The 26,052-nt window shown below is 35.5% G+C and overlaps 1 protein-coding gene across 1 annotated transcript in view; it reads left to right on the top strand.

Moving 5' to 3' along the window:
* Positions 1–26,052, top strand: part of MALRD1 (MAM and LDL receptor class A domain containing 1) — a 224,265-nt gene that overhangs the window by 62,845 nt on the left and 135,368 nt on the right. Inside the window, exons 19-22 of the mRNA XM_008492748.2 lie at positions 5,000–5,087; positions 7,826–8,002; positions 10,396–10,573; positions 25,802–25,958. Coding sequence (XP_008490970.2) covers positions 5,000–5,087; positions 7,826–8,002; positions 10,396–10,573; positions 25,802–25,958 — 600 coding nt within the window. The remainder of the gene's footprint in view (positions 1–4,999; positions 5,088–7,825; positions 8,003–10,395; positions 10,574–25,801; positions 25,959–26,052) is intronic.

Raw genomic sequence — 26,052 nt, 5'->3', positions numbered from 1 at the left:
TGGAGACTTCTCTAAACCTTTGTAGATAAGTCAAAACTAACCATGACTTAAAATTGGATTAAATATATCTTTGTCACTATAATTGCTAGACAGATGTTTCCCAATTGGGCAGGCTTTTTAATAAAGTGAGAATCTCAGAAATTTCTAGGCCCTGACTCTATTCTACTTCCGCAATAATTCTTCCAGAGTTAATGCTACGGATTATAAAAAAGGCAATTTTCTCTTGAGTGAAGTTTTGTGGCCTTAATACAGCCAAGTACTGGTTCCCAGTATATGTAAACATTTATTAATATTATGCTTGTCAGCAGTCCTACCAACATCAGAAAAGAGTCTGAAACAGGATAGAAATGTGCTTCTTCCCTGGACTTTAAAGAAATGCTTGGAAAAACATCCCAAATCAGCATGAGGCGTCACAAGCTTATAGTGAAGTATTATAAAGTGCTTTACTGAACTAATGGTTTTCTAGTATCTTTTAAAATCAAACACTCTAAAACATCAAATACAATTTTTTTTATATTTTATGTGTCTGTCCCTAAAATCATTGGTTACAATTCATTTGGCCTCTTATGTGGAAGGACTTTATTTCAACTTCTGTCATCTAGAGACAAAATTGTAATGTATTCTTGATGGACACAAAGGGGTCGCTGGACTTCAAAGAGGGACAGTGGAATCTCAAGCTCTTCTGCATGTATCATTATAATGTTGTGGTGACCCAGAGTTGATAATCTTTCCAGCAGCTGACAGGTTGCATCTGCTTGAGCTTGCCTTTGGGAGCAGAAGGGCTCCACTCTGTGTCTAGTAGCCCTGATTGCCTAGTCATGCACCTCAAGAGGGGTAAAGATGAAACATGCTCTGGCACTTTTCTTGCTGGTGCACTTGGTTTGGGTTTTTTGGTTGGTTTTTTTTTTGTTTGGGTTGGTTGGGTTTTTTGTGTTTTTCTGTTTGTTTGTTTTTTTGTTTTAGTTTTTTGTTTTGTTTTCCAAAGAGGAACAGTGCATTAGGAAGAAGAGAGGAAAAGCTCAGGGCCACATAGTTCGGATGAAAGTAGTCAATGTCTAGATGAGATATTTGGAAAATGGTCTCAGGTCCCACAGTGCCTACGTCTGTGATGGCAGCTGAGGATGCAGAGAAACAAAGCCAGGAGGAATAAAATGACCATGTTTGGATTCACTTATTCAAGAAGCCAATATGTCTTATTTGACATCAACTCTGAACTTGAGAATTCAAAATTAAATCTAATTCTCTCACATTTTTTTAAGAATCTTTTTTTCTTAAAAAAAAAAAAGTTAAATGTTCTCTTGTTAGTTTCTTTCATTTAATGTACCTATCATTATAGGAATATATTTGTGTTTTTGAAAAATCATCCTATGGTGAAGCCTTACTGTGGCATGATTGTAGACTGAAGATATCTTTGCAAAAGAGAGGTTTGAAACAAGAAATTTTGATATAGATTTCATATAAATAATGTATTTTCCTTTATTTATTTATAATGTTAAAACCTGAATAGTTTACTTCAGAGATATGTGTTGAAATGTATGAGTTTCAGTCCTGCATTTGCTTTCAGTAAGTTATAACAAAAATTTTCAATGACCAAGTGATCTTTTGGTTATTCATGTTGCATTTTTCTATTCAAACCAAAGCACCAGAAATTTCTTACCACATATAATTATAGCAAACCTAGTCAAAATTAGCATGCTTAACTACTAATAAAATCACTAAGCAACATATTTGACATTTCCTGTGACACAGTTGAGATATTGTTTGGCTATATTACTGTGTAAATACATTATAACTGATTTAACTACTCCCCAGACATTCTGAAATACAGAATTTTAGATATCTCAGAGTTTTTGGAATTCAACTCTAGTTTAATCTATACTTGCATAGATATTAAGATTTTATTTTGCTAACCTTCAGAGGGAATTGGTTAGTGACAAAAATGTACATTATTGCAAAACTGGATCATTCGTACAGAACATTATTACTCATTGTAATTTCTCTATTAACACTTGTCATAATGTTCCTTCATCCTTCAGAACCTATTTTGCTCAAAATCTTAAGGGATCAATCCTTTTCAGTACATAAGAGTGTCGTTCTAATAAATTTTCATAGTCCTGGAGGTTTTTTTCTCCTTTTCCTAGCTTTATAGAGTAACATACCTTTGTTGCTTTTATAGATTTCATTCAGACTTAATCTCTAGAGTTCTTAAAACTGGAGAAATTGAGAACTAGTTATCCTTACTCAAATAATAAGTCAAATGTGAAATGAGCTTCATGGTAGATGAGTTCCCTGGAGTCTGTTTAATAATAATTTATGAAGTTTGCAGAATTTAAGCTGTCAAATTAATTAAAATGGTCAGTGTTTAACCATAGCTGCAGAGAGGCTAAGCTTTATACTGCAGCATTAATTAATAAACTGGTCCTGTTTTCATTTTTAAGCCCATCAGAACATACACCTACACATCTCTTACCTCTTCTGTGTTGTTACTGAGTTCATGATATATGCCTAAGTATCAAACTCACCAAGCACATAAATAAAATCAATCCTATGTTTTTTGTTGGGTTGGTAGGTTTTAAGCAAAATGGTCACAATCATCATAACAATAAAAATGGAATGGAATTGCCACTGCAGGGCTATGTCCTGCCCCTTCTGTCTTTGAATATTTTCATACACCTTATAAAAGTGTTTCTTCTTGAGGTGCAGGAGTGCAGCCTCCTCCAGGGAAAAGATGGTAGAAGATGATACATAAGGATGGCCTCAGACCATGTGAATGCTGTGGCTGGGGAGATGGGTTCAGGGAGAGATGGGGATAGAAACACCTTGATCAAGGGTCTAAGATCTGTGAGAGGTTGGCAGAATACAACAACAAATAATCCAACAACAAATAATCCAACAAAATCCAACAACAAATAATCCAACAAATCCAACAAAAAATAATCCAATTTCAAGGGGGCTTATGTCTGTCTCAGTAATAATCATGTAAGTTGACTTAAAAAACCCTCTGCCTTTTTACCTGAATTTCAGCTAATTTATGAGTAATTAATTATGAGTATTTAATCATTATTACTTTGAAAACAAAGTAAAAATTTCATTTAAACGTCTGTGTATTTCCTACTCAAAATTATACTGAAAGGAGGTCTGTTGTTTTGGAATAATAAATTTTCTTGCATGGCATTTCCAATAATAGATGTCTTGATTTGTCATGTTTCTAAGTATTTTTATGCTATAAGTGCTGATACTGTAGCATTGCCCCCGTTTTAACCTGAACAGGAAACAAAAGACTAACATAATATTGTAAAGAATACTTGTGGGTAATCTGTGGGAAAAATAAGAATCTCATACAGAGATGACAGCAGTAAGAAGCAATGTTGTAATTTACTGTTATTCACATTAGGTATATTTTATGCCAAAATAATCCAACTTCCGTAAATGCATAGCAAGGGACATATAATCATCTTCTTTTAGCATGTTCATTTATTTATTTTTTCAAATGGATAAAGTCTATAAATGAAACTCAGTTATTTTTATTTAGCCTGGTAATGACAGCATCAGTATTAAATCTGCTATTCACATGCAACTTCAGAATAGCAGAAACAAATTTGTCATTTTAAGACTGACTTGTGTCAAATTTGACTTATTCATATGACTGATATATTAAGACTGATATCATTCTCTTACTTTTACAGTATTAAGGGCATTTCTTGCATGTGATTTTTCTTCCTGTTACATGTTAATTGTGACTTCTAAGAGATCTGCATATGTACCAGGTTCTTAGTGTGTACATGAATTATTTTATTTCCTTCAGTTACTGAGAAACTTGTTTTATAGGCAGTGATGATTTCTGAAACTGGAAATTCTTTACAGGATTCCTATTTACTATAGGACAAAGAAACACTGAAAGGTAAAATGCAAGCGTATCTTTTTGGAAAAGGACATTTGATGTGAGGATATTTCAAAATGTTAGTAATATTTGATGAAAATAATTAAGGCACCTACCATCTTCTTTTAGAAGAGCCTTGAATTTTGAGTCTTACGGAGTGTTTTATTATTTAAAATATGATTTATTTGCAAATAAAATTGTAAATTAGTAAATTGCAACAATACTAGAAACAAGTGTACTATGTAGCAGCATTGCAATACACTTGCCGTTATTTACATATCAATCTTTTGTAGGAAATGAAAAATGTGTTATGCAGCATTCCAGAATAATATGGAAGCCTGAACATATGTGTGTAAAATGTGATATAAGTAATTTTTTAAAATGCCAAATAAATACCTTTAACATTTGAATGCTACTGGATCAGCAAAAACACTTATTTTTTTAATTTTTTTTTTTTTTTTTTCCCCATGTATTGCTTGATGAGAGATTTTGGTTTGGGTTTTTTTGTGTTGATTTGGTTGCTCGGATTTTTACCATTCAGTAAGACACCAAAGGGGCATATTCTGTCATCCAGGGAGTTTCACAAACATTAACCTCTTCCATTCCCTGGCAGTAGAAAATAATGAGGAAGCTAGCTTATACAGCATTGGAACCTCTAATAACATCAAAGATTTTTCTTTAAAAGGTTCTATATCAATCTCTAACTTGCATCACAGTGGGATCTGTGCAAGGGTATATAATTTATTCACATGAATATTATTATAAATAATCATGATTAATGGAATTACAATAATCACCAAAGGACCTAATAATAATATGCCACTTATGATAATGTCTTGCCATCATTTGTATCACTATGATATTTCAGTGGATTTACACAATTGTGAAACCAACCATTCTGTTATGTTTCACTATGATTAATGTGACCACCAGTGAAAGCTGACAGTAATTAGTCTCTTTCATAATGTGTTACTAAGTATATATCCTAGAACAAATTTAATCTCATTTTGAGTGTGAAATGTGGTAAATGACTTCTCTATCAATCGATATGAAATATTTATTGAGAAATGGAAGTCTACTATACAGCGAAAAATGCTTTTGTATTTCTTTTTTCTCTAGATCTTGGTGAAAGGTATTGTAGGAGATGGCTTCACTGGAGACATTGGCCTTGATGATGTGTCTTTTCTAGGCTGTACTCTTTACAAAGGTAAGAACAAAATTAAAGTGTAACATCTATCTGTCAGCTGATTATTTGCTGCCATTTGTAATATTCAAAAAAATATTACATTTGTAATATTAAAAAAAGCAAAAACTAGATAAAAAAAATATTTGTAATTTGCTTAAATCATAAAGCCTGCTATTTTTGTAAACTTGTGCAACTTCTATCTAGTGGCTGTTTTTTCCTCACAATCAAAATATAAAATAATAGGTCAGATCGTAACAAACTGAGACTCAGAAGAGCCAAGGAAATCCACACTTGTTTCCTTTCTTCTGAGATCTTCATACCTAGGCATCGGCACACAAGTGCTGTGCACAAAAGGTCCAAAAGGGACCCTCAGTAAGAAGAATACATTTTCCAAACTCTTCGAGGTCTTGATTCCCAGAAGGAAAAATAAATTTAACTTTGTGTAAACAAATTGACCTTTTGTTTGGCAAACTCAGTTTGATGTTGCCTTCTGCCTTCCCCCAATAATTCTGCAAGTTTTTACTGTACCAGTTGCTCCCATGTTACAGCTCACAAGCAGTTCAGATGATTGAGTATCCGTCCTCAAAAGTCATTGCTACCTAAGGCAGTACAATGTCTACAGAATTGTAAAATATCATATCCTGAAATACATGTATTTCAAGACACCAGATTCCACACCTGTTCCACAGGACAGGAAAAATTTTAAGAGGACTGGTGTTAGCTGCAGGAGGCATTACAGTGTTGTATTGGGTGTGACAGTTGATGTACAGTCATAAAAGGGCTGTAGAACAGCAAACAATTTAGAACAGTGTCTGAATATTAGTACTCTAGCACTAACTCTAGAATATCCTATTTGAATTAAAGTTTTTTTGTAAATTCTCAGTGTACAATACATTATATTCAAGGAAGAAAAAAAAAAAAAAACCCAAAACAAAACCTGAAAAAGACTAATCAGAAAGTCTACATGTTTTTAAATGAGATATGAAAACAGTTTTAAAAATAAAAAAGAATAAAGTTGGAAAAGTACATAGGGTCAAGGTTTCAAAGTTCAAAACTAAGGAAAAAAAGTTCATATGATGTGGAAAGATAAAACAAAATATACAAGTATAATGGTGGATAGTGTTGCAAAGGAAGTTTTTGTGTGTTGTACATTTTAAAAACACTTTTAGTATTAAAAGCAACTTTCGAGGCACTCCAGGGTCCTTTTGCCTCTATTTTACTTCCTCCACACCATGAAAAACATCTCAACAACAAAAAAGAGAGGCTGTGGCAGTAGTCCATAAAATATCCAATAGCTATGGCATCTTCTACCATATTAAATGTAAATGGGACTCCCATGTCCCTACAGCGTAGAATTAAGCCCTAGGCACCTGGTTGCTCTTGTTCCACTTCCAATAGATAATTATTGATCAGGAAGAAATAGGTCTGATGGTAAAGTTCCTCATAAGTAATACTAAAGATGTCAAAACTTGAGCATAATACTTTGATGGACCAGTTGAATGCCCTAAAAAAATGTTATTCAATGATGCTTGAGCTGGGTTAAAATATAAAATATAGAAAAATTGTTCTTTCAAAAGAGAGAAAGGTGTATATTCTTCTTCCTTTTCAGTTGTTGTGGAGGTTATAGTGCTGCAAAATTTCTTCTCCTGTTCCAGTGGACTAGGAACAGAGAATTGAATGTGACATTTATATTTAAAAATTCTGACCAATGTGATCCTCCCTACAATTATGAACTGTAGAGACATTTAATATATCATGCAATTATTTCTTCTAAGGCTATTTTCCCTAAGTTTTTTTTTTTTTTTTATGTTATTATGGGATTAATCATTTGATTAAAGTATAATTAATTTGATGTCATAGATGTGCTTTCTACTTTACAAAATATAAATGCTTCCTATTTTAGGGAATTTATTATTGGTCTTAGTGCTCCAGGCCTCAGGGGGAAAAAATAATTCCTTGCTTTGCCAGACAAATTTGATATTAAAATTCTTGAAATATTCTTTTTAATTAACTAAGGTGTATTGCTCAAATGCATTGTGCATTACAGCTAATAATTTCATTAATGATTAAATTTAAAGAAGGAGATATGAACTGAAAATTCCTTTTAGGGACAATAATAGTAAGGATTTTCAAGAAATGACAGTGGGCCTGAAAAAAAATGCTTAATAAATAGGAGAAAAGGCGAAGATGGTTGATTTGAAAGAAGTGATTAGGAGGTCAAATGAAACACAAGGGAAGTGGTGGAACAAGATGATGACCTCAGAATAATTTCTCTAATGAGAAAAAAATATTTTTTCAGTGATGAAATTACAATGTAAGAAGGTTACATAGCAATTTCCACAGTTACTTGCAGTAATCAACTTGTTAAAAAAGCCATTATCACCAGAATAATCTGTTTCCCTTGGTTTGCAGGGAAATTAATTTTTTGGGATTGTTCTGTCAGTCTTCATAGCATTAGTTTTTTTGAAATTGCTCACTGACTTAATCCATATTTGAAAGGCACATAAAAGGTATAATTTCTGCAAGTGTCAAAGATTGTATGAATTCTGCCTGGCCTGCATGACCAACCTACTGCTTTCCACTGCGGAAATGTTCAATTTGGTTGTCTCTGGGCAGCATTTTTGTCTTTCAACTTGGCTGCCCAGGCACGCTTCCAGTAAAGCTATACACTTCACAAAGGACAGGAGTGGCAAAGGCAGGAATTATTACAAAGCTAGAGCACTTTGTCCCATTGCTCAACATTTTTTTTTTCCCCAAAGGAAACTTGCCCACAATCTCCACAACTACATCAGGAACTTCAGTTCCTGCCACGCTCCCCGTGAACAACTGCACAGAGAAGGAATTTGTCTGTAGAGACTCTGGCCATTGCATCCAGATGACCCAGAAGTGTGATTTCAGACCTGATTGCTCTGATAAATCTGATGAATCAGACTGTGGTGAGTGTACTAAATCTCATACTTTACTGCCACATAAGTTTGAAACTGTTAAACAATTTAACAACTCAATATTTACCTTTGCAATTTGATATTGGCACATACATGCTATTTCTAATGTCATTTTCCCTCAGAAAAAAAAAAAAAAAGATTTGCTCTTAATTTTGGAATCTTAGATGTTATACATCTTCTGTCATCTAATAGTCCACTTTAGACTTGTCACTCTGATTCAAAGTATTGCTAGAGAGAGGAGGAATCCTCAGTTCCTCAATGACTGGTACTGTACATGACAATCTTTTAAAGTGATCATGGTTTCTCAAATTAACTGACCTATGACATCTTTAAGTGTTTCAAATATTCACTAGTCCAGATTGGGAGAGAGAATAACTTTATAGCATCACATTTGGGGTGTATATCTGGGACACCTGGGTCTGCATCTTAAACCTACATCAATGATTATGAGTTTGGGGTTTCTTTTTAATAGAGAGTATTTTCAGCAGCAATAGTCGTGAAATTCAGCATACTCCACACAGAAGTGAGTTCCAGCCTACAAATTCCTATAGCTCTGATTGTGAGATGGAAACACTGCGACAATAGACAGGGTCACCACATATTGTCCACAGAAGTCTAAGACATTTGTTGATCGATTCTCAGTTTCACCGGTTCACACTATGGCATTTTAGAAGAAACTATCAATTACTTTCTTTTGCCTTAGAGAACAGTACTTGAAAATACTGCTGTACTGAAGTTGATTAATGGAGGTGACAGACATCTAAAGACAGTGACCTCATCAGCCTTTGCACGCTAAACTCTTCTCACTGAAGATCAAAACTCTGCATTCATTACATATTGTGTAGGGAACATAATCACCTCTCTCAAGTCTGAGGAAGTAGAACATTAAACTCCCTCATTTTCTTATGTGGGAAATACTCTGAGAGAAATGAATACAATATATAAATATCACTGGGTAATTTCCTATATTGTGAAAAAACACCAACCATTCAAATACTGCACTGAAAAATAATTGCAGAGCCCTTTGGATAGAATTTTTTTTTTCCTCCTCAGATATTTATGTTGTCTCAAACATTTTTTCATTCTGAGAGATATACAGCTATATGGAGAACATACCTTTCCCTATTTGCTCTGTCTGAAGTCTCCTGTCACTACAGAAATGATGACAATTTATCACTGAAGTAACGGTGCTGGAATAGGAGTTAAGTATATCCAGATTGAGGGCAGAAATATATTCTCTGGAAGGTGTTATCTTTCTTATAGGCATTTGAAACATGTTGTTTACAAACACATTTAAAAGGGGGGATAAACACTGAGTACAATGCCTCTCATAATTCTCAGGAAAAAATTCACAAATCTTTATATGGGTAACTAATGAGATCACTGTGGCTGTGGTTTTCCTCTTTATTACAGATATACATGCTTTAAATTAAAACTCACTACTTAGTCCAGTATTTTTACACTTCAAGAAAGGAAGCATCAGGCACAGTCCTGGGATGCACTATGGGGTTTTGACAAAGAAGTTACCTCAGCTATGCTAGGATTTCAGCTTCATAGGTTAAAAGAAAATATAATTTCTGTGCACATTTCTCACAGCACAGACTTAGACTTGGGTACAATAACCTTTTTACAAGTTCTGGAGAGTGACAACATTTATCTTGGATCACCTAGGAAAAGTTTCTGCAAAGCATTGAGGAAGATGTACTAGACAGTAAATATTCATAACAGAAATGGAAAATAATTGGGATTTTTCCTCTTAAATATTCTTACAGGGGGATTAATTGTGAGGGAGGGATGGCAGTGAGCTCCCTTTTCTTGTGGAATTGCTCAGGAAGGAAAAACTGAGGCTCAAGCAGCTGCATGTTTATTTAGTAAGATAAAAATTCAATATTTGGCAGTAATTCAAAAAAGCTGCATTATTATGAGTCTTTCAGGTACTGTGGGCACTGCTTCAGATATGGATTTGGTTGGCTGGAGTTTTAATCATGGACTTGGTACACAATATGCAATGGGCTGCTAATGTCAGTCTACAGGATGGAAGCAAGAACAATTCAGCAGCTGGCAGATTCATAGATGATGAATTTTACATATGTTTCAGTGTATGTCACATGATAGATTATTAGAATGGTGTGAGAGCTGGTCAGAGTAAATATGAAAGTAGATACTGAAGTGCAAAAGAATTGGTATATTCACAAAATTATAATATGCCTAATGGAAAAGAACAAAAATAATTGTTATCTATAGAGGAAAAACTACGCATAAGTATTCATGGATACTACAAATTTCATCTTTTTTAATTGATATCTTGAATACTTTATCACAACATCAATTAATGATTTTCAATTTTTATGTAAAAATCAAGTATTTACTGTTCATCTCTAAAGTTAAGGAAGTCTGCGACTTTGAAGATAAAAACAAGTGTGGATGGTATCAGCCAGCCTTGGAACAGATGTCAGGAAATAATTCTATCCATAACACAAACATATTCAAGTGGGAACTTGGAAGAGGGGCAAATCTCTATCCTGGGCAAGAAGAACACTGCCCATTAAATGATCATACTACGTGAGTACAATTTTTCAGGTACTTGAACCTTTCTTGAACTGAGTTTAGCCATGTATGGATTTTCAGGGCAAAAAACTGCTGGTTCACAGTATTAAAGTACTGAGTTATAAACAGCATGTAATTAACTTTTAATTAGTGAAGTTGATATGCAGGATCAGTACAACAAATACAACAATATAACAAATCAAAATACAAATCAAAATGTTAATAAACAGGTATAAATTTCTATATACTCTTCTATTAGTAATTGCAAAAATTCTCAGTACCTTCCCTGCAAGACAAATATGTGCACTTGCTTCCCCAGAGGACAGGTGGGGTACAAGCATGTTACCCCTTATGGGAAAGCAAGTTTGGAGACATGGATGCTTCACCCTTGACACTTCCAATAATCTGTAGATATGTCTGCCATGAGAAATCAGCTCTCCTTCTAGCACCTCTAACAATCTAGATCACCAGCTGTACACAGACTATTTGCAGCATCAAGTGGGGATGATGCTCTGTCAGGTGTATGGTTATGTCTAGATGACCTCTAGCATGACAAAAGCAGTTTTGGGCTGCTTCTCTTTCCACTCCATAATCTCCCCCCACTATTTTAAAATTTCATCCTTCTATACTTCTTTTCATGCTGACTTCTTTTTTATGAAAGCTATCTTCACAATTCACTAGCCTACTGTTTAACTGTGGTGGCCATCATCTTGATCAGTTTTGGGTGGATACCTTCTCACTGGTTTTATCCACACAATATGTGCTCTCTTTTTTACCTCGCTAGCTATTGCTGTGCTGGCAGTTTTACACAAGGGTGGACAGTTAAAGTTACTCCAGCAATGGGTTTTGTGAATTTTGCCATAAATTAATAACTAACTAATGCAGTTAAAACCACCTGCAATTAGAGTTAAATTCAGATTAGTTGGTATTTTACCATTTTTCTGATAAATTATATAACTTCATTTTAAAAGGAAAAATATTTTTGTTCTCTCAGTGAGAATTTCTAAATTAATTTTGGATTGTAGTTAGATAGCTTATTATAATTCTTCCCAGAGATCTTCCTTTGATTTGTCAAGTAGCAAAAATCAGATATTTTTTTGAGGGGGGGTTTATCTGTTCTGGTTTGGTGGGTTTTTTGGTTTTTGGTTTTTGTTCAGTGAGAAGGGTGATTAAAAATGCATTAATGCAATTTGTATTCCAGTAAAAGAAACATTTAAGATTTATTGAAGCAAAGTCCCTACAGGTGACTAACTAACGTGTTAAATTCAAATAGCTTTCAGTGTCATGCAAATTCAGTTCATCTAATAAGGAAATTTCTTTGCAGCATCATTTTTCTGAACAGAAAAATTCTTGCCTAGTTCTAGTGACAGGCATGTTAACTTTCTGTGACAATGGCCCACACAAAATAAACATATACTTTAAATTAAAGCACTCCAACAGTTCTTTTTATTTTTTCTATTTCTACTAGTTTAAAATTATTCTAATGCATTTACTCAGCCTGAGAGTATTTCTGTCACTGTAAGAGAATCATTAAAAAGAACCTAAGTTTCACTGTGTAGTTCATTCAGATCTCTGTGTGTTTATGTATACATATAGAAAACCTACAAGAAATCCTTGTTCAACAGCAGAAAAAACCAATTACAGATGCTACCTGTTTTGAGGTCTATACATTCTACATATATAGGAAGTGTATTTGGTAAAAAAAGCAACTATTTGTGAAATATTGGCTGTCAAATGTTTCACTGACTCCTGTTTAATTCTTATACATTAGTAGATACCAGAATTGTATCTGTATTTAGTAAATCTTCTCACAGTCTTTCCACTGCAAATTTGCATTGGCACAGTGATACATGAAATTGTTTTATAGTTTTTCAACATATTTTCAGGGTTGAATGCTACCAACAGTATATTGCAAAGGACTGATTAGAAGAGGAAGTTAGTGATCCATAGAGAATGCAGTTTTCAGGCAAAACCGGAATGTATTGCTGTTTCCCCATTCCCTTTGTTTATTGGCCTATAGAAGGGAAAATGAACACCATGCTTCAAAATTACAGCAGTAGATGCAGAGCAGCAGTTTTGTTGAATTAAAACCCTGCAATTTTTAGCTTTATTTTCTCATCTATGAAATGCTAAAAGCTGTAATACTTACTGAAATAAACCAAACAGGATTACTTATAGAATTGTTTAGAATTACCGTGATGAAAGAGTGTGGCTGACTGTCCAGTTTGCAATTAATTCCTTCAGCAGAAATACCTGTGGACAGTTGGAGATTAAAACCATCAGCTTCCCACTGAATTTGTATTTGGACTAACCACATGCAGGCTGATGAATTGTAAGGTGAAGGTCTGAGTCTTTGGAGCTGTGATTACATTAAGTGACTGTAGAATGGAGGACAACAGCTCATATGAGTGTATCTAAGCACAGGGATGGAGGAAGAGAAGCCAAAATGGAAGCCTGCTGTGGCATCCTGACAGTCCTTGGCTTTAGCTGGAAGGAGACTGTCACCAAAGAGCTTGGTGACATAGGTGTTGTGCACTGAAAAGACCACTCTGAGCCTATGAATGTAGCGCTCTAATGGTGTGTCTCTGCACTTAACAAATGGGAATTCTCTAGTGCAGCTCAGTTTCTAAATGCTGTAATAATGAAAGTATCAATTTGTATAAGTGCAAACAAGTTACTAGAATAGACCACCAGCAAATGGATAACTCCATATATTCATTTCCATTTTAGAGAAACTAGTTAGTGAGGTAGCAAAATCTCTGGTGTTATTAATGATACTTGAACACAACCATTATTTGTTACAGGTATTTAATTGACAGGATAATTCATACCCAAATTCATCATCAAAATTAATGAATCAAAATGAAAAAGCATGTGGAACTAAACTTCTAAGACCGTATGATAATTATTGCTGTGCAGGTAGTTTCCTTAGTAACCATATGCTTAGCACAACCGTATTTTTTGTCTGCTTTTCAGACAATAATACAAATTTAATACAGGAAAAAATCAACAAAAATTAAAGATTTGATGAAATACACTTAAACAAGCAGCTTCTTCTGGAGCAAGGAATGTTTAAAAGTAAATATTCTATGACTTTCAAAATAGGTGAAAAAAATTATAATCCCAAAGGACCCTGTTTGGGAAACACAGTCAAGGAGCAAGCTGAGTTTAACCAGCTAAAGGTAATTTTTCATATTGCATCTCACTTAGCTGATGTAACCAAAACCCCAAACCATTTCTAATACATTGCAGGCATAAATCAATCTTGTTTGACATTGGCTCTAAAAGTGAGATTTTCTCTTTGTAAAAAAACCAAAAGAGAGAGAGGGAAAACTGTCTGAGTGTCCAGGCAGGAGGACAAGCAACAGTGTTTCACAGATGAAGGTCCTTACCAGTGCAGCGTATTTCCCCTATAATTCTTTTTTCATAGCACCTATGTAGTTTTCATTAGGACTGAACTGCCTCTGGATTTATGAGGGGCAAAGGCATGAAGAAACCTTAAAGAACAACAAAGTTGTTCATTACTACAGAAGCCTCTTAATACCTGGGTGGAAGGGTTAAAAGTCAAAGGCAAAAAGTTAAGTTGCAAATCAGAGGAAGAGGGGAGCCAAGGGCATCCCTCCTCCAGTCACTGCAGTCACTGTCTTGTGCTACCAGAAAGGCAGATGGAGCTCTCAGTCCTCCCAACACTGTCTCTCAGCACAGGCAGCTACTTCGTTGCCCATTGCAGGAGAGCTTTTTTGAAGTTTGCCTTACTACTGCTCTCATACTAGTACTTCATTTCAACCACCTTCTTGATTTTGGAAATGCTCAATACCCAAAAGCAAAACTTTTAATTTTTTTTCCCAATATTGGAATGGATATGTCCATGTGATGTTCAGCTGTAGCCCTTGAGACACTTGTGTGCTATATGCAGAAATCTCATTCAAAAACTGGAAGGTAACTTCCTTACTTGGATTATTCTATGTGTGTCTCAAAAAAACACTTTTTCTCATATGGAGACAATATTTTCTCTAGAATGACTTGCAATGCAGAAGTCACAGGAAGATGCTTCTCATTAGCCCAGCAAAATATTTTAAACACATATTCTCTTATAAAAGTAATTAAGTCAAATATTTTACTAAAACCAGAAATGCTGCCTTTCTATCTACCCAGGAAGATCAAATATATTTTGATGATATTTTATATTTATTATATTTATAAATCTACATATATATTACTTGCTCTTCTCAGTGTTGACCAATGATAGGACAAGGAGTAATGAATGCAAAAGTTTGAGCATAGGAGATTCTGTGTAAACATAAGAAAGCTTTTTCACTGTGAGAGTGACAGGACTAGAACAGGCTGCCCAGGGGGGTTGTGGAGTCTGGAGACATTCAGAACCCACCCTGGACATGTCCTTGTGTGACCTACACTAGGTAGTCCTGCTCTGCCAAGGGTTTTGGACTTGATGATCTCTGGAGATCTCTTCCAACCCTTGACACTCTGTGTTACTGTGATACTACAAATAATTAAAGATTTGATGTGTTGTGACTAGGTCATTCATAAAAATTAAAAATGTCTGTGACAATTTACTCCCTACTATTTTTTTTTATTACTAATGAATTTTTCAGATAATAAGAGTTTAGACAGTCAAGGTTCAGAAGACAGGTTTTCCTCTGCAGTAGTTTTTGAGCAAGGTGCAGGGTATTATATGCTTGTTCTCTAAGTGTTTGTGAAATATGGACTAATTTGTGTTAGGACTTCATTTGGCCTGAAGTTGCAGCAGGGGAGGTTCAACAAAGCATCACAAGTAATCAAATGCTTATTGTGCATGCTATTAAATATCCAGTGTAATGATAAGGCAAGAAACAAAGACATAAATAATAGTCATTTCATGCTAAGTAAAAATGGAGTTAGTGAGGACTTTTCTACAGTAACATACAATTTTATACTAAACTGAAATGCATAAAACTGCTAATTAAAACTAATGCCCATAGAGGTTAGAAATGTTGGTGGCTTTTACAACTTGAGCTTGGATATATGAGAAGGAAACTCATTCCTTGTTTCCTTCAACCTCCCAGAATCTACGGAGATATGACAGATTGTTAATGCGATGTGTCAGGTTCAGATAAACCATGGAAACATCATGATTTAATCTCAGCCCTGTGTCAGTCAGAAGCCATCAGACTAAAATCTCCAATGGAGAAAATACAGCTGACAGCCACTGACTGTTGTGTTATGATCAAACCAGGCAATCTTTCATCTCTGATGACATTTGCATTGTGTGGCGGTGGGTATGCTGCAATGCTTTTATGTGCCATTGGTAAACATTGAGAGAGTTTGAATGGCTTCTCTGAGAATAGTGATGCTGACAGAACCAATAAAAAAGAAAAGGGGATCAGAGTGGTTATTAAAATACTAATCTGTGTTCTACTGTTTAGCCATAAAACTTTATTTATTTGCAGTCAAGTTTATTGGGGTTTACATTTGCTATCAGCCATTGTTATTTTAGCCTTCTGCTATCTTAAGATGACACACTTGCTGCTCTAAAAGAACCCAGTACTTTCTACAGTTCTGAAGACTAAAACAATTTTTAAAGACATACCTGCAGCTCAGAGGCTTAGAGGTCTGTAATATTGGCAAATGCATGAGTCATACAAAGAAGCATAACTGTACTTACAGGATTGTGTAGATGTGATGTTTTGTCTGAGCAAGAAATGCAGTTTTATAAGTTGTTACTGCTTCCAAAGTGTTCTTCTCAGACAGTGAGAGAAGGAACACGGATTTGAAGTGCTTCACTAGATTTGTGGATTATTAGCATTGTGCACTTTCCTCTGATTATAAACTGTGTGTCAGTCCTGCAGGTCAGGCATGATTAGAGCTGATGTGGATATGCCTGCTCCAGCCCAGTTTTAGCTACACTGGTTCCGACTCCCCTGGTATGGGAGAGTGCACTGCACCCAGCACAGTACACAAAATTGTTCTGGAGTGCCAAGCTATGGCCTGGGTGGTTACACCTCACTCATCTCTTCTGTGATTATAACATATCTCTAAAGCACTGGATTTATGCTGATGTGCCAATTTTCCAGTGTGTTCTCCAACCAATCCTTTATATCCATGTGTATGCTTTTCCCAATATTACTGCCAGATGAATCTACAAGAAGTAATTAAGATTCATTTATAAAATTCCTGTTTCTCCTATAAATCCCTGTCCAGAACATACTCTGGACATTTCATATGTGCTTTCTGTTTGAAAGTTTTAAAATTCAAAATTCTCTTAAAGGAGATTTCTGCTTCTCTTGAGCTTTTAGCAAGTAATTTATAAATTCATGGAACAAAGGAATTACCATCTGCATTTTTTTCCTTGAACTTCCTTAAGAAAAATTCTGTAATTTTTATCATGTAATCAGAACCTCTGATTTGTAGAGGTAATCCCAAAAGTAGTTTAAATGTGTTTATAATGTATAGAATTATTTTAAAGTATCAATGGACAAATACTTGTCTACACTGCTGCAATCAAAAGGATTAAAAAAACCCAGCCTCCTGAGATAAAGGCAGAAACCAAGCCTCATTGCAATAAATCAAAAGAAATCCTTAATAAAGCATTCTGTTTGTCATTTTATATGGATAGGTGCCTGAAGAGTTCAACATATTTCACTAGGCTGGACTTGCTGTTTCATTCTATTTAGGCTGTGGTGACTAATATTCTTTGAAAATGCCTTTAAATGGTCCTTTTAGGCAGGGAGATTATAAATGATGCCTGAGAGTATTGTAGTTAGTTACACTGAGGGAAAAGAATGAGCTTTGTGTGATGCTTTTACACTCTATAAGTCTCTTCTCAGTGGTATTATTTGATTTAGACAAATGTTTGTGTATATCTACAGATCTTGCTTGAGAACTTTATTCACAGTGAAGTGAAAGACATGGCATTTAGCTTTGTAGGCTCCAGAGCTTTCTCTAAGAAGATGCCTATAATACTCTTAAAGACAATGGAAAATGGAAGAAAATACTTCAGCCTTGCAAACAGCAGTTTATTTAGCATGTTGCAGTGGATCACAGGCTCTGATGGATATTGTGCTTATCTATGTGCAATTCGTTGAAAGGGAATAAAGACTTGAGGGCATCTAGAGAAATAAGGTAACAAAAAAGCACAGTAATTATTTTTTTTATACTTATAGAATTAATAATTCACATACTTTAATTTCCCCCAACTTTAAAAGTACTTTCTGAGACTAGCTGGTATTTCTTCTTGTTACACTCAGTACAAAATGTGAAGGTTATGTGTGGTTGCATTACAGTACGAGAAGAATCCCACTGTAACATTGTGCACAAGGTTTCTCCACCTTCATCTTCTCCTTTGTAGAACTGAGACCACAAATTCAACTTTGAAGATACAGTGACTCCAAGCAGCATTTGTAAGAAATGAGCCAACTTCATTAATGAAGTTTGGAGTCCCATTAGACTTCAGGGTAATATTATCTTTTGACATTGTCCTGATCTATTTTTAGTGTCTGCTTATGTTGTTAGTGGCAGCCTTCTAAGATTTGCACCATCCACCTCAGAAACAAAAGTGTTCATGTTGAATGTGTGTCCAGCTTAAATATGTAGTTGTGGAATACTAGTTACTTTTAAGAATAAGCTAATGGCCAGAAATTATTTGGTAGGCTATGCAAATAAGTAGTCTATTTTAAGTAATATTAATTTTTAAAACTCTGACTTTATACCAAGAAAGAGAATATATGTTGAAAGAATTTTTAGCTCTGTATAGTAGGATCTTGGGCTTAATTTCATAAGAAATATAGATTCAATATGAAGAACTTAACCAATGTGTGTGTGGAAGCCTTTACTACCTGTTTTGGATCACCTTTTATTCTCTGTTTCCAACTACAAGTCTCAGTATGTTGCTTGTCCTTTCTTGTGTTAAGCACTTTTGTTTCTGTTCAGTTTGAATCAACCATTGGACCTCAATCCTTTATTTTTGTACAAAAGTTTAGGTGATCGAGATAGAAAATTTTATCTCTAGCACTGTGTAAAGAACAAGTTCCTGTTGTCATCCAGTGATTTACAGACAGTTTTCTGTAAACACAGCAAAAGTATGGTTTCTACAATAGGAAATAGTTCTATTATGTCCTTTTGGAAAGTAGTCTTCCAAAAAATTTAGGTATACTGTCAAATACAGATTTGACTTACTGACTATTTATACCCTATTAATAGTTGAGTGGCTAAAAGTGTTTATTGGAGAAAAATTTTGCTTTGATATCTCGTAAGAGTAATTAAGTTATTTGTGTTCTTATTGTCCTTTAAGATTACTGAATTATACACATTTTATAACATTTTAATTTTGCATAGAGATTCTTTTTCTGCAATAATATCCTCACAGCTGCAATCCTTTATTCAGCAAAGAACCCTGTTAAAAACAATGAATATATTATGTGTAAGTCACTGCAAGACAGGAGCTGTAAAAATCTGTTCACGTGTTATGATCTATAATAGGCTATCCCATATCATCTACAGAAGGGTAAGTAGTCAGACTATTACTGGTGCAGACAGTGCATATCTTCCAAATATAGATAGTAAAGAAGCGAGAATATTTTTCACTATCTCTTCATAAAACTTCTCATGCTTCCCAGAGAAATGTGCTCTAGCACATTTCTTTCAGATTCACAGTCATTATATATTTTGAGAATAACCTTAACAACTGCCTGCAGGTTACCCTCTCCTTCCCACATCTTGTGTTGCCTTCTGGTTAAAATAATGGGCAGAGCAGAGAGGAGCTCTCACCCAGAGCATAATGGAGGTGATAAATTTCTTCTTCAATGAGTGCTTGATAATAAGGTCTCTTTCACTTCTGAAATTTTTTAGCATCTTTTTGTGATTTCTACAGGCAGATGCAGTGCTGAGGGAACTGTTAAGGTTTGGTTTCTTTTTTTTCTTATTTTTTTTTTTCCACAGGAGTCTTACCCTTTCTGTATATCTGTATAATATTTTCTGTGATATTTCTCTATTGCTTCTACCCACCCTTCAGTGGTTTCCCATCTTAAAGCCAAATTTCAGATAAACTATGCTATAGGTACAATGTTTACTTGGCTTTCCCATTTAATGTTTAATATACTGAAGTTGCATTGGACACTATGTAGACAAATACAAAGATAAAGATGAAGATTAAGATTAAGCCTTCCTTGTATCTTTGCCTGTTTCCTTAGGAATACTGTAATAATAACGACTGGTTTTTTGCTTTATATTTCTAATGCTCTCTTTGTTGCCAATGCTAGAAAATATAAAATGTTAGATTAAAAATTTTAGTAGAGACTTTTATTTTTATACAACTTAGATTTTTACCAGAACTTTCATGTTATCTGGTTTCTGACAATATAAACAAGAAACAATAGGAATAAACATAAAATGAAGCTAGTGTGATGGAAAGGTCAAAGTATCATAGTTAACAACCCTCTTGTGTCAAATGTATGGCACTAAAATACCAGCACTGTGACATAGTACAAGAAAAAATGACACCAATATGATTTTTTTTTCCTCATAAAAATGGTTCTTAGGAAGACATATGGGAGAATTTAACCCCCTCTTAGGTAGTGAAGCAGTAATCCAAGTTGGTTTTCGTTTTCTTTTCAGAAATCTTTTGATGTAATATTTTCTGACCAGGAACTCTTAGCTAATCTAAAACTAGAATTCTATTACATATATCTGAAATTTGGAAAAAAATTTCAGCTGGTTTCCTATGCTCTTGGAGGAAAAGGAATAGATAGAAAAGAGACTGATGTCCCCCAGACTCATTACCATAAAAAATGCATAGGGTGTGATAATTTCAAACTGGAGCTGTTACCTTGTCCAATTCAAACCATTAGCTTCAGTTTTGATGGCTGACATTTTCTTGATATGTCTTGTACCCCACAGTCCTTCTTTGGTTAAGAAAATGCTTCATTTGGATGTCATCTACATCCCTTTTGATTTTTTTGGCCACTAGTTTGAGATTTCTTTCTGTACAGTTTGCTAACTGTTGAGATGCTTATTCCTCTAGGGAAACTGGAATTTCCCTTTTTATCTGGTTTCTTTCTCATTATTGCTGAGATTTGGAAGGAAATTGAAACTCTTTCATAAAGAGTGACAGTATTATTGTCATTATATATTACAGTATATTTCAGTACATCTTTCACAACATGAAACTACTTGATCACTTTACCAGATTTAAGCTGTATCTAATTTTTTTCAATAGGCATCCAGCTATTTTTAACACATTTAATCTTTCCCTCAACATTAATACCCATATCATATATTCATTTCCCTATGTTCTTCCAAATACTTTGAAGGGAGAAATACAGTGAAAATTCTTTTATGCATGCCTGTTCTTTGCTAAATATACTTTATAAGAGACTTGAAATATTAAGCTGTTAACACAGTCAAGTATGGAAATGTAGTTCAGTTATTTATGTTAAAAATTTTTATATCCATTAAAATGTTGTGAATTTCCCTCTGAAATTAATTAGTATTGCACTGGCACAAGAATGTCTTTATATAGGGAATGCTTGTGGTACAGAGGTAAAATTAATTATATTCAAAGAGTAAATATCAAGATTTTAAGATTTTTTTATGACACAGATTTCAGCTGCCAACTAAGAGGTTTGCCATAAGATAATTTTCCAAATGAGCATGAGATTTTACAGCTGCTGGCAGGGGAGCCTGCGTCTGTTCTGCTGAATTTCAGCACTTACATAAGATCTATATTGAAAGCCAGATTTATTCACTCATACAAGTTGAACATGAATATATTGTTTTATATTTATTACCATTTACTTCTTGGAGTCTTATTTGGGGGAGGAAAAAAAAAAAAGGGGGTGGGGATTGCTCCCATTGCTGAAGATCACTCAAACACAGATGGGGCTGAGGGGATAAAGAGATGAGAGACTGATAATTTAAGTTTATGGAGTGTTCTGGAATACCTCATGACTATATTTCTTACTGGCTTAAAATAAGTGTAGGCCAGCTAAAAAATCTTTTATTTCAAAAGTCACAGCTTGGCAAACGTAACAGTGGATTACATGAGTGTTAACTGTCCCTGTTACAAGAGTTGTTTAATGGCTTGCACTTTGTGGATTATATCATACAGGGGACTTTGATCTGATTTACTAATTTGTAATGTAACATTTCAGCAAACACTGAAACAAAGACAAAAAAAAATTTCAATGATTCCTGCTTTCTTAGGATGTGCTGTGGAACTGGTAATATCTAGGCAGAAACGATTTTGGTCTGCCTTCAGGACAGAGACATATTTGGCAGAAGACACCAAATACAAGACTGATGTTTGAAATTCACCGTTGTACTGATTGCATTCTACCACTGTTTCAAACTAATCTCACTGTGGGGCCTGGGCATAATACTGAATACTCTGGGAAGTATGAGGGCTGTAACTGATACAGCTTTTCAGAGGTTTTTATCATTCTGGTTTTTACAATCTTCTTGAATGCTATTTTAAATATGATGATGACACTTTTGGACCACTGCAGGTATGAGTTCCCAGGAGCAGAGAAAAATCTTTAACTTTTAAATGTTTTTTGCAAACCTTAAGACAGCTGGATATTCTTTTACCTCCTCCTAGAACAGTTAGTACCAATGAAAAAAAGAAATCAAAATTTACTACACTGGAAAAAAACAGCTTTATTCACCAGAAAGGAGGGAAGTAAATTAATATTACAAATGTAGACTAACTTATAAGATCTGTAACGTATATAGTTTACAAAATTTCAATTATCACTTACAGTACTTGCAGTTTTTTAGGAGGGGCTGTTTTAACAAAAATGTTTCATTACTTTTTTTGGAGGGGAGGTTTACTTTTACGTACTTGACCCAAAGCTCGCATATATCTTACTCTATTTTGTGTTTATTTTCTGCAATAGTTAACTTTCAAGTATTAAAACTACTCTCTCAAGGATGATGTAAATGCATGGAGTGATTATAAAGATATCTGTATTGCCAGGATACAGTGATAAAAGATTCAGTGTCACTTCTCTCATATGCTACTGAATAAAAAGAAAAATAAGTTAGTGGAGAAGATGCAGATTTCCTGAGATCATTACTCCTTCCTCTAGAATCCTACCATACTGACTTTGGTTCCTCTTGGCTTCATCAGCAGTCCCCAGTGATTTCACCTGTGACATGTCTGACCAACATCAATGGAAGGTCTGCCACATATATTGGAAGATGTATTTTTAAAATGTATTATTCTCCTTCAAATACGTATTTACTTGTATGTGGCTTAGAAGAAGAAAATTTTATTATGAAGTATTGGGTATTTATTTTATAGGAAAGGAAGGTTAAAGTTCTACTGAATAGTTGATTCTACTTTATAGGTGGTACCAGAAATGTTAACTCTGATCATGGCCACTACTTTCCTGTATGTATTTGATTTCTACATAGAACTATGTGCATAGGCAGCCCATTCCACACACCACTGATTTTTTATGTGTGTTTTAATTTTTCATAATTTTAATTTTTCATATGTACTTCATGTTCTCCAACAAAGATGTAAAAATCTCTCTGTGGAATGCTATCTTTTCCTGCGAAAGTTCATTCATTTTACAGAATCTGTTACTACTTGACTTTAAAACACCCCAAAAGTATTAATAGTTTAGAGATGACCATCTTTCCTAGCTAAAGAGAACTAATGGGAATAATTCACTTCCTTGCCTTTTGACATTGATAGACAAATCCTTACCAGTATTTAGAAATACAGTTATTCTCTCATTCTTGCATGCTAGATAAGTTTTGGGGAAACCTCTGAGTAGTGTGTAGTGGCTACTGGACAGAAGTGTGGCTGATTAACTACTAGAAGTGCTTTACCTATTTCTGACCCAAAGGAGCATTAAAATTACACCTAGCTTTGCTAAAGGAAAGCAGCCTGGAAATTCTGCAGCAAAATGTTTTATAATTACCATAACTGTTTCTTACGTTCACTTACCAAAATATTTTGTGTAGTTTCCAGTGGCCATAGCAATTGCATTTTTAATTAATTAATTTTTTTCGTAGCATGAGACCACAGGAGGCAGAAGCAGGACTTTGTTTAACAAGCAATGATCCAGCAACTGATTTGCAAGAAATTTTGAAGGGCTCTTTTGGGTCAATGGCTATTACTCAGTTAAAGTTTTAACAGTCTTACACATTCAGAAATAGATGGAAAGTTATTTTTGTTTAAATTTATTCTTAACATCAACCACATCTTATATGAAGGATAAGGAGATACTTTTATGAAATTCTTTTCACTGGGCAAAAGAAAACCAGGCTGTGGGCAGTCTACCTATCTGTCAATGGTCACACTAGAAACAAGTTTCTGCATACATGATGCTAAGCATGAGTGAATTAATTAAAAGACTTCAGATTCTAAGAAGAAATTGCTGTGTGTGTATAGATAGAAAACTTGCCTGTTTCTGTACCACCAGTTCAGCAGAACTTTCAGGCTGTGAACACCCTGTGAGCTGCTGCATTGCTCTTGGCAGTGCTTGCTGGACCTGGTCACTGCCTGCTCACAGTCAGTGGTTCAACTTTACAGAGTGGTTGCTCAGAACATGGCTTCACAGGAAAGCTGAAAAGAAAGGAAAGCTGAAAAGCAAGGAAAGCCTAATACTAGGACCTTTTTAAAAACATATGTCCCATCAGCAGGTTTGTAAGCCCTTGTTGGAAAGCTGCTTTATTTTGAGAAGCACTGAATGTGTGTGGCAGCTCCACAGAAGAGAACAAAATCTGATATTTAGTCAACCGCTGCTTTTTATTTTGAAAATCAAGGCTTTTAGGTGTGCCTGTCATGGTTTAGACCCAGCTGGTATAAGCCAGGCCTCTGTTTGCTCACACTCACTGTGGGACAGGAAGGAGAATATCCACCCAAAGGCTCATTATTCGAGACGAGGACAGGGAGGTTTGCATTCCCTACAGGCAAAGCTAGACAGGTTCATCTTGGGAAGGAAAACCCCCTAATTTAATCTTCAAGGAGAAAAAGAAAACATGGCCAGATCTTAATACCTTCCCTCAGCCCCCTCCCTCTCTTCTTCCCAGGTCTGGATTGCTTCACTGCTTCCTCCCCTCAGGGCACAGGGGACAGGCAGTGGGTGTTTAGGGTCAGTTCACCACACACTTTCTGCTCCTCACATTCTTCCCCTGCTCCAACAAGAGGTCCCTTCCTGTGGGAGAGAGAGAATTCTTCAAAACCCCCTCTGACATGAGTCCCTCCCACAGGTGCAGTCCCTCAGGAACTGCTCCAGCCCAGGCTGCACACAGAGTCACGGCTGCTGCTGGAGCAGTCGCCTCCTCTGACACAGCGTCCTCCACAGCTGCAGATCCACATCTGCCCTTCTCTGTGACCCTGCACAGGCTGCCATTTCATGTCTGACCACCTGTGACTCTTTAGGGGCTACAAACCCACACTTAGCCCACCGTGGCCCTTCAAGGAATGCTCTACATTGCTTCTTCACAGACTGCTCCACCTTGCTCATCCACAGCCGCCCATCTCAACATAGGCTGTGGGGAAATCTCTGCCCAGGCACCTTTCCACCTCCTTCTTCACTGACCTGAGTGTCTTTGAGCTGGCATTGCTCTCTCACTTCCTTCCCTCCTCTGCTTTGCCTGTCTCTTCTTTGCAGTTTTGTTTCCCGTTTCTTGAATATGAAACTTGCAGAGGTGTGTACAGCGTCCCATATCTGCTCAGTCGTGGGCATAGGTGGGGCAGGGACTGGAAGCAGGGGACCTTCCGTCACCTTCTGACAGCTGTGTCCTCCCTCTCATCCCCCTGTTTCCAAAACACCACTGCACTAACACAAGACAGTGCAGATCTTCAATCTCAAACCACTAAAATGACACTTCTTTCTCTGTACTGATCTACTCTCTGTAGTCTGGTGCTTACTGCAAACCGGCCTCATCTTTCCCTGCAGCTTAGGTAAAAGCATCTTGGATTTTCTACACTTAAAGTCAGGATCAAACCCTCTGGTTTTCCTGTGGACAGAGGGTGGTGGAGAAACTCCAGCCCTCATCTGTACACCCCTGTGGGTAAGGGGTGACTTCAGCTCTGTATATTATTTTGCTGACCTCTTCATATAAAAATACCAGCTGCTTTTTCAAGGGCCTACAAACAGGTAAAATGAAAGGCTTAGAGGTACCCAGACTGAATATGCTACATCAGTATAAGAAAATATTTTAACTTTAAATAGAAGTTAATTATGAATAAATGTTTTGTTTTAATAGAGAAAAACATTTCTTTCTGAGCAGGTGTACTGAAGAAGGCTGGTATCTGTTTGCAGACAGCTCGAATGGAGAATTTGGCCACACAGCTGACATTACTACTCCAGTCATCTCCTTTACAGGGCCAAAATGCAAAATCAAATTCTGGAACCATATGAATGGTTCAACAATAGGTTCCTTGGAGGTATGGAGATATTATTTCTTTTGGGCTGTGTTTTTTACTGCCTGAAATTGCTCTGAGAAAATGCATGCCGTGTCATTTAGTTTCATTAAGCCTA

Source organism: Calypte anna, chromosome 2, assembly GCF_003957555.1.
Source record: "Calypte anna isolate BGI_N300 chromosome 2, bCalAnn1_v1.p, whole genome shotgun sequence".
NCBI lineage: Eukaryota > Metazoa > Chordata > Aves > Apodiformes > Trochilidae > Calypte > Calypte anna.
This window is presented reverse-complemented; position numbering and strand designations above follow the sequence as displayed.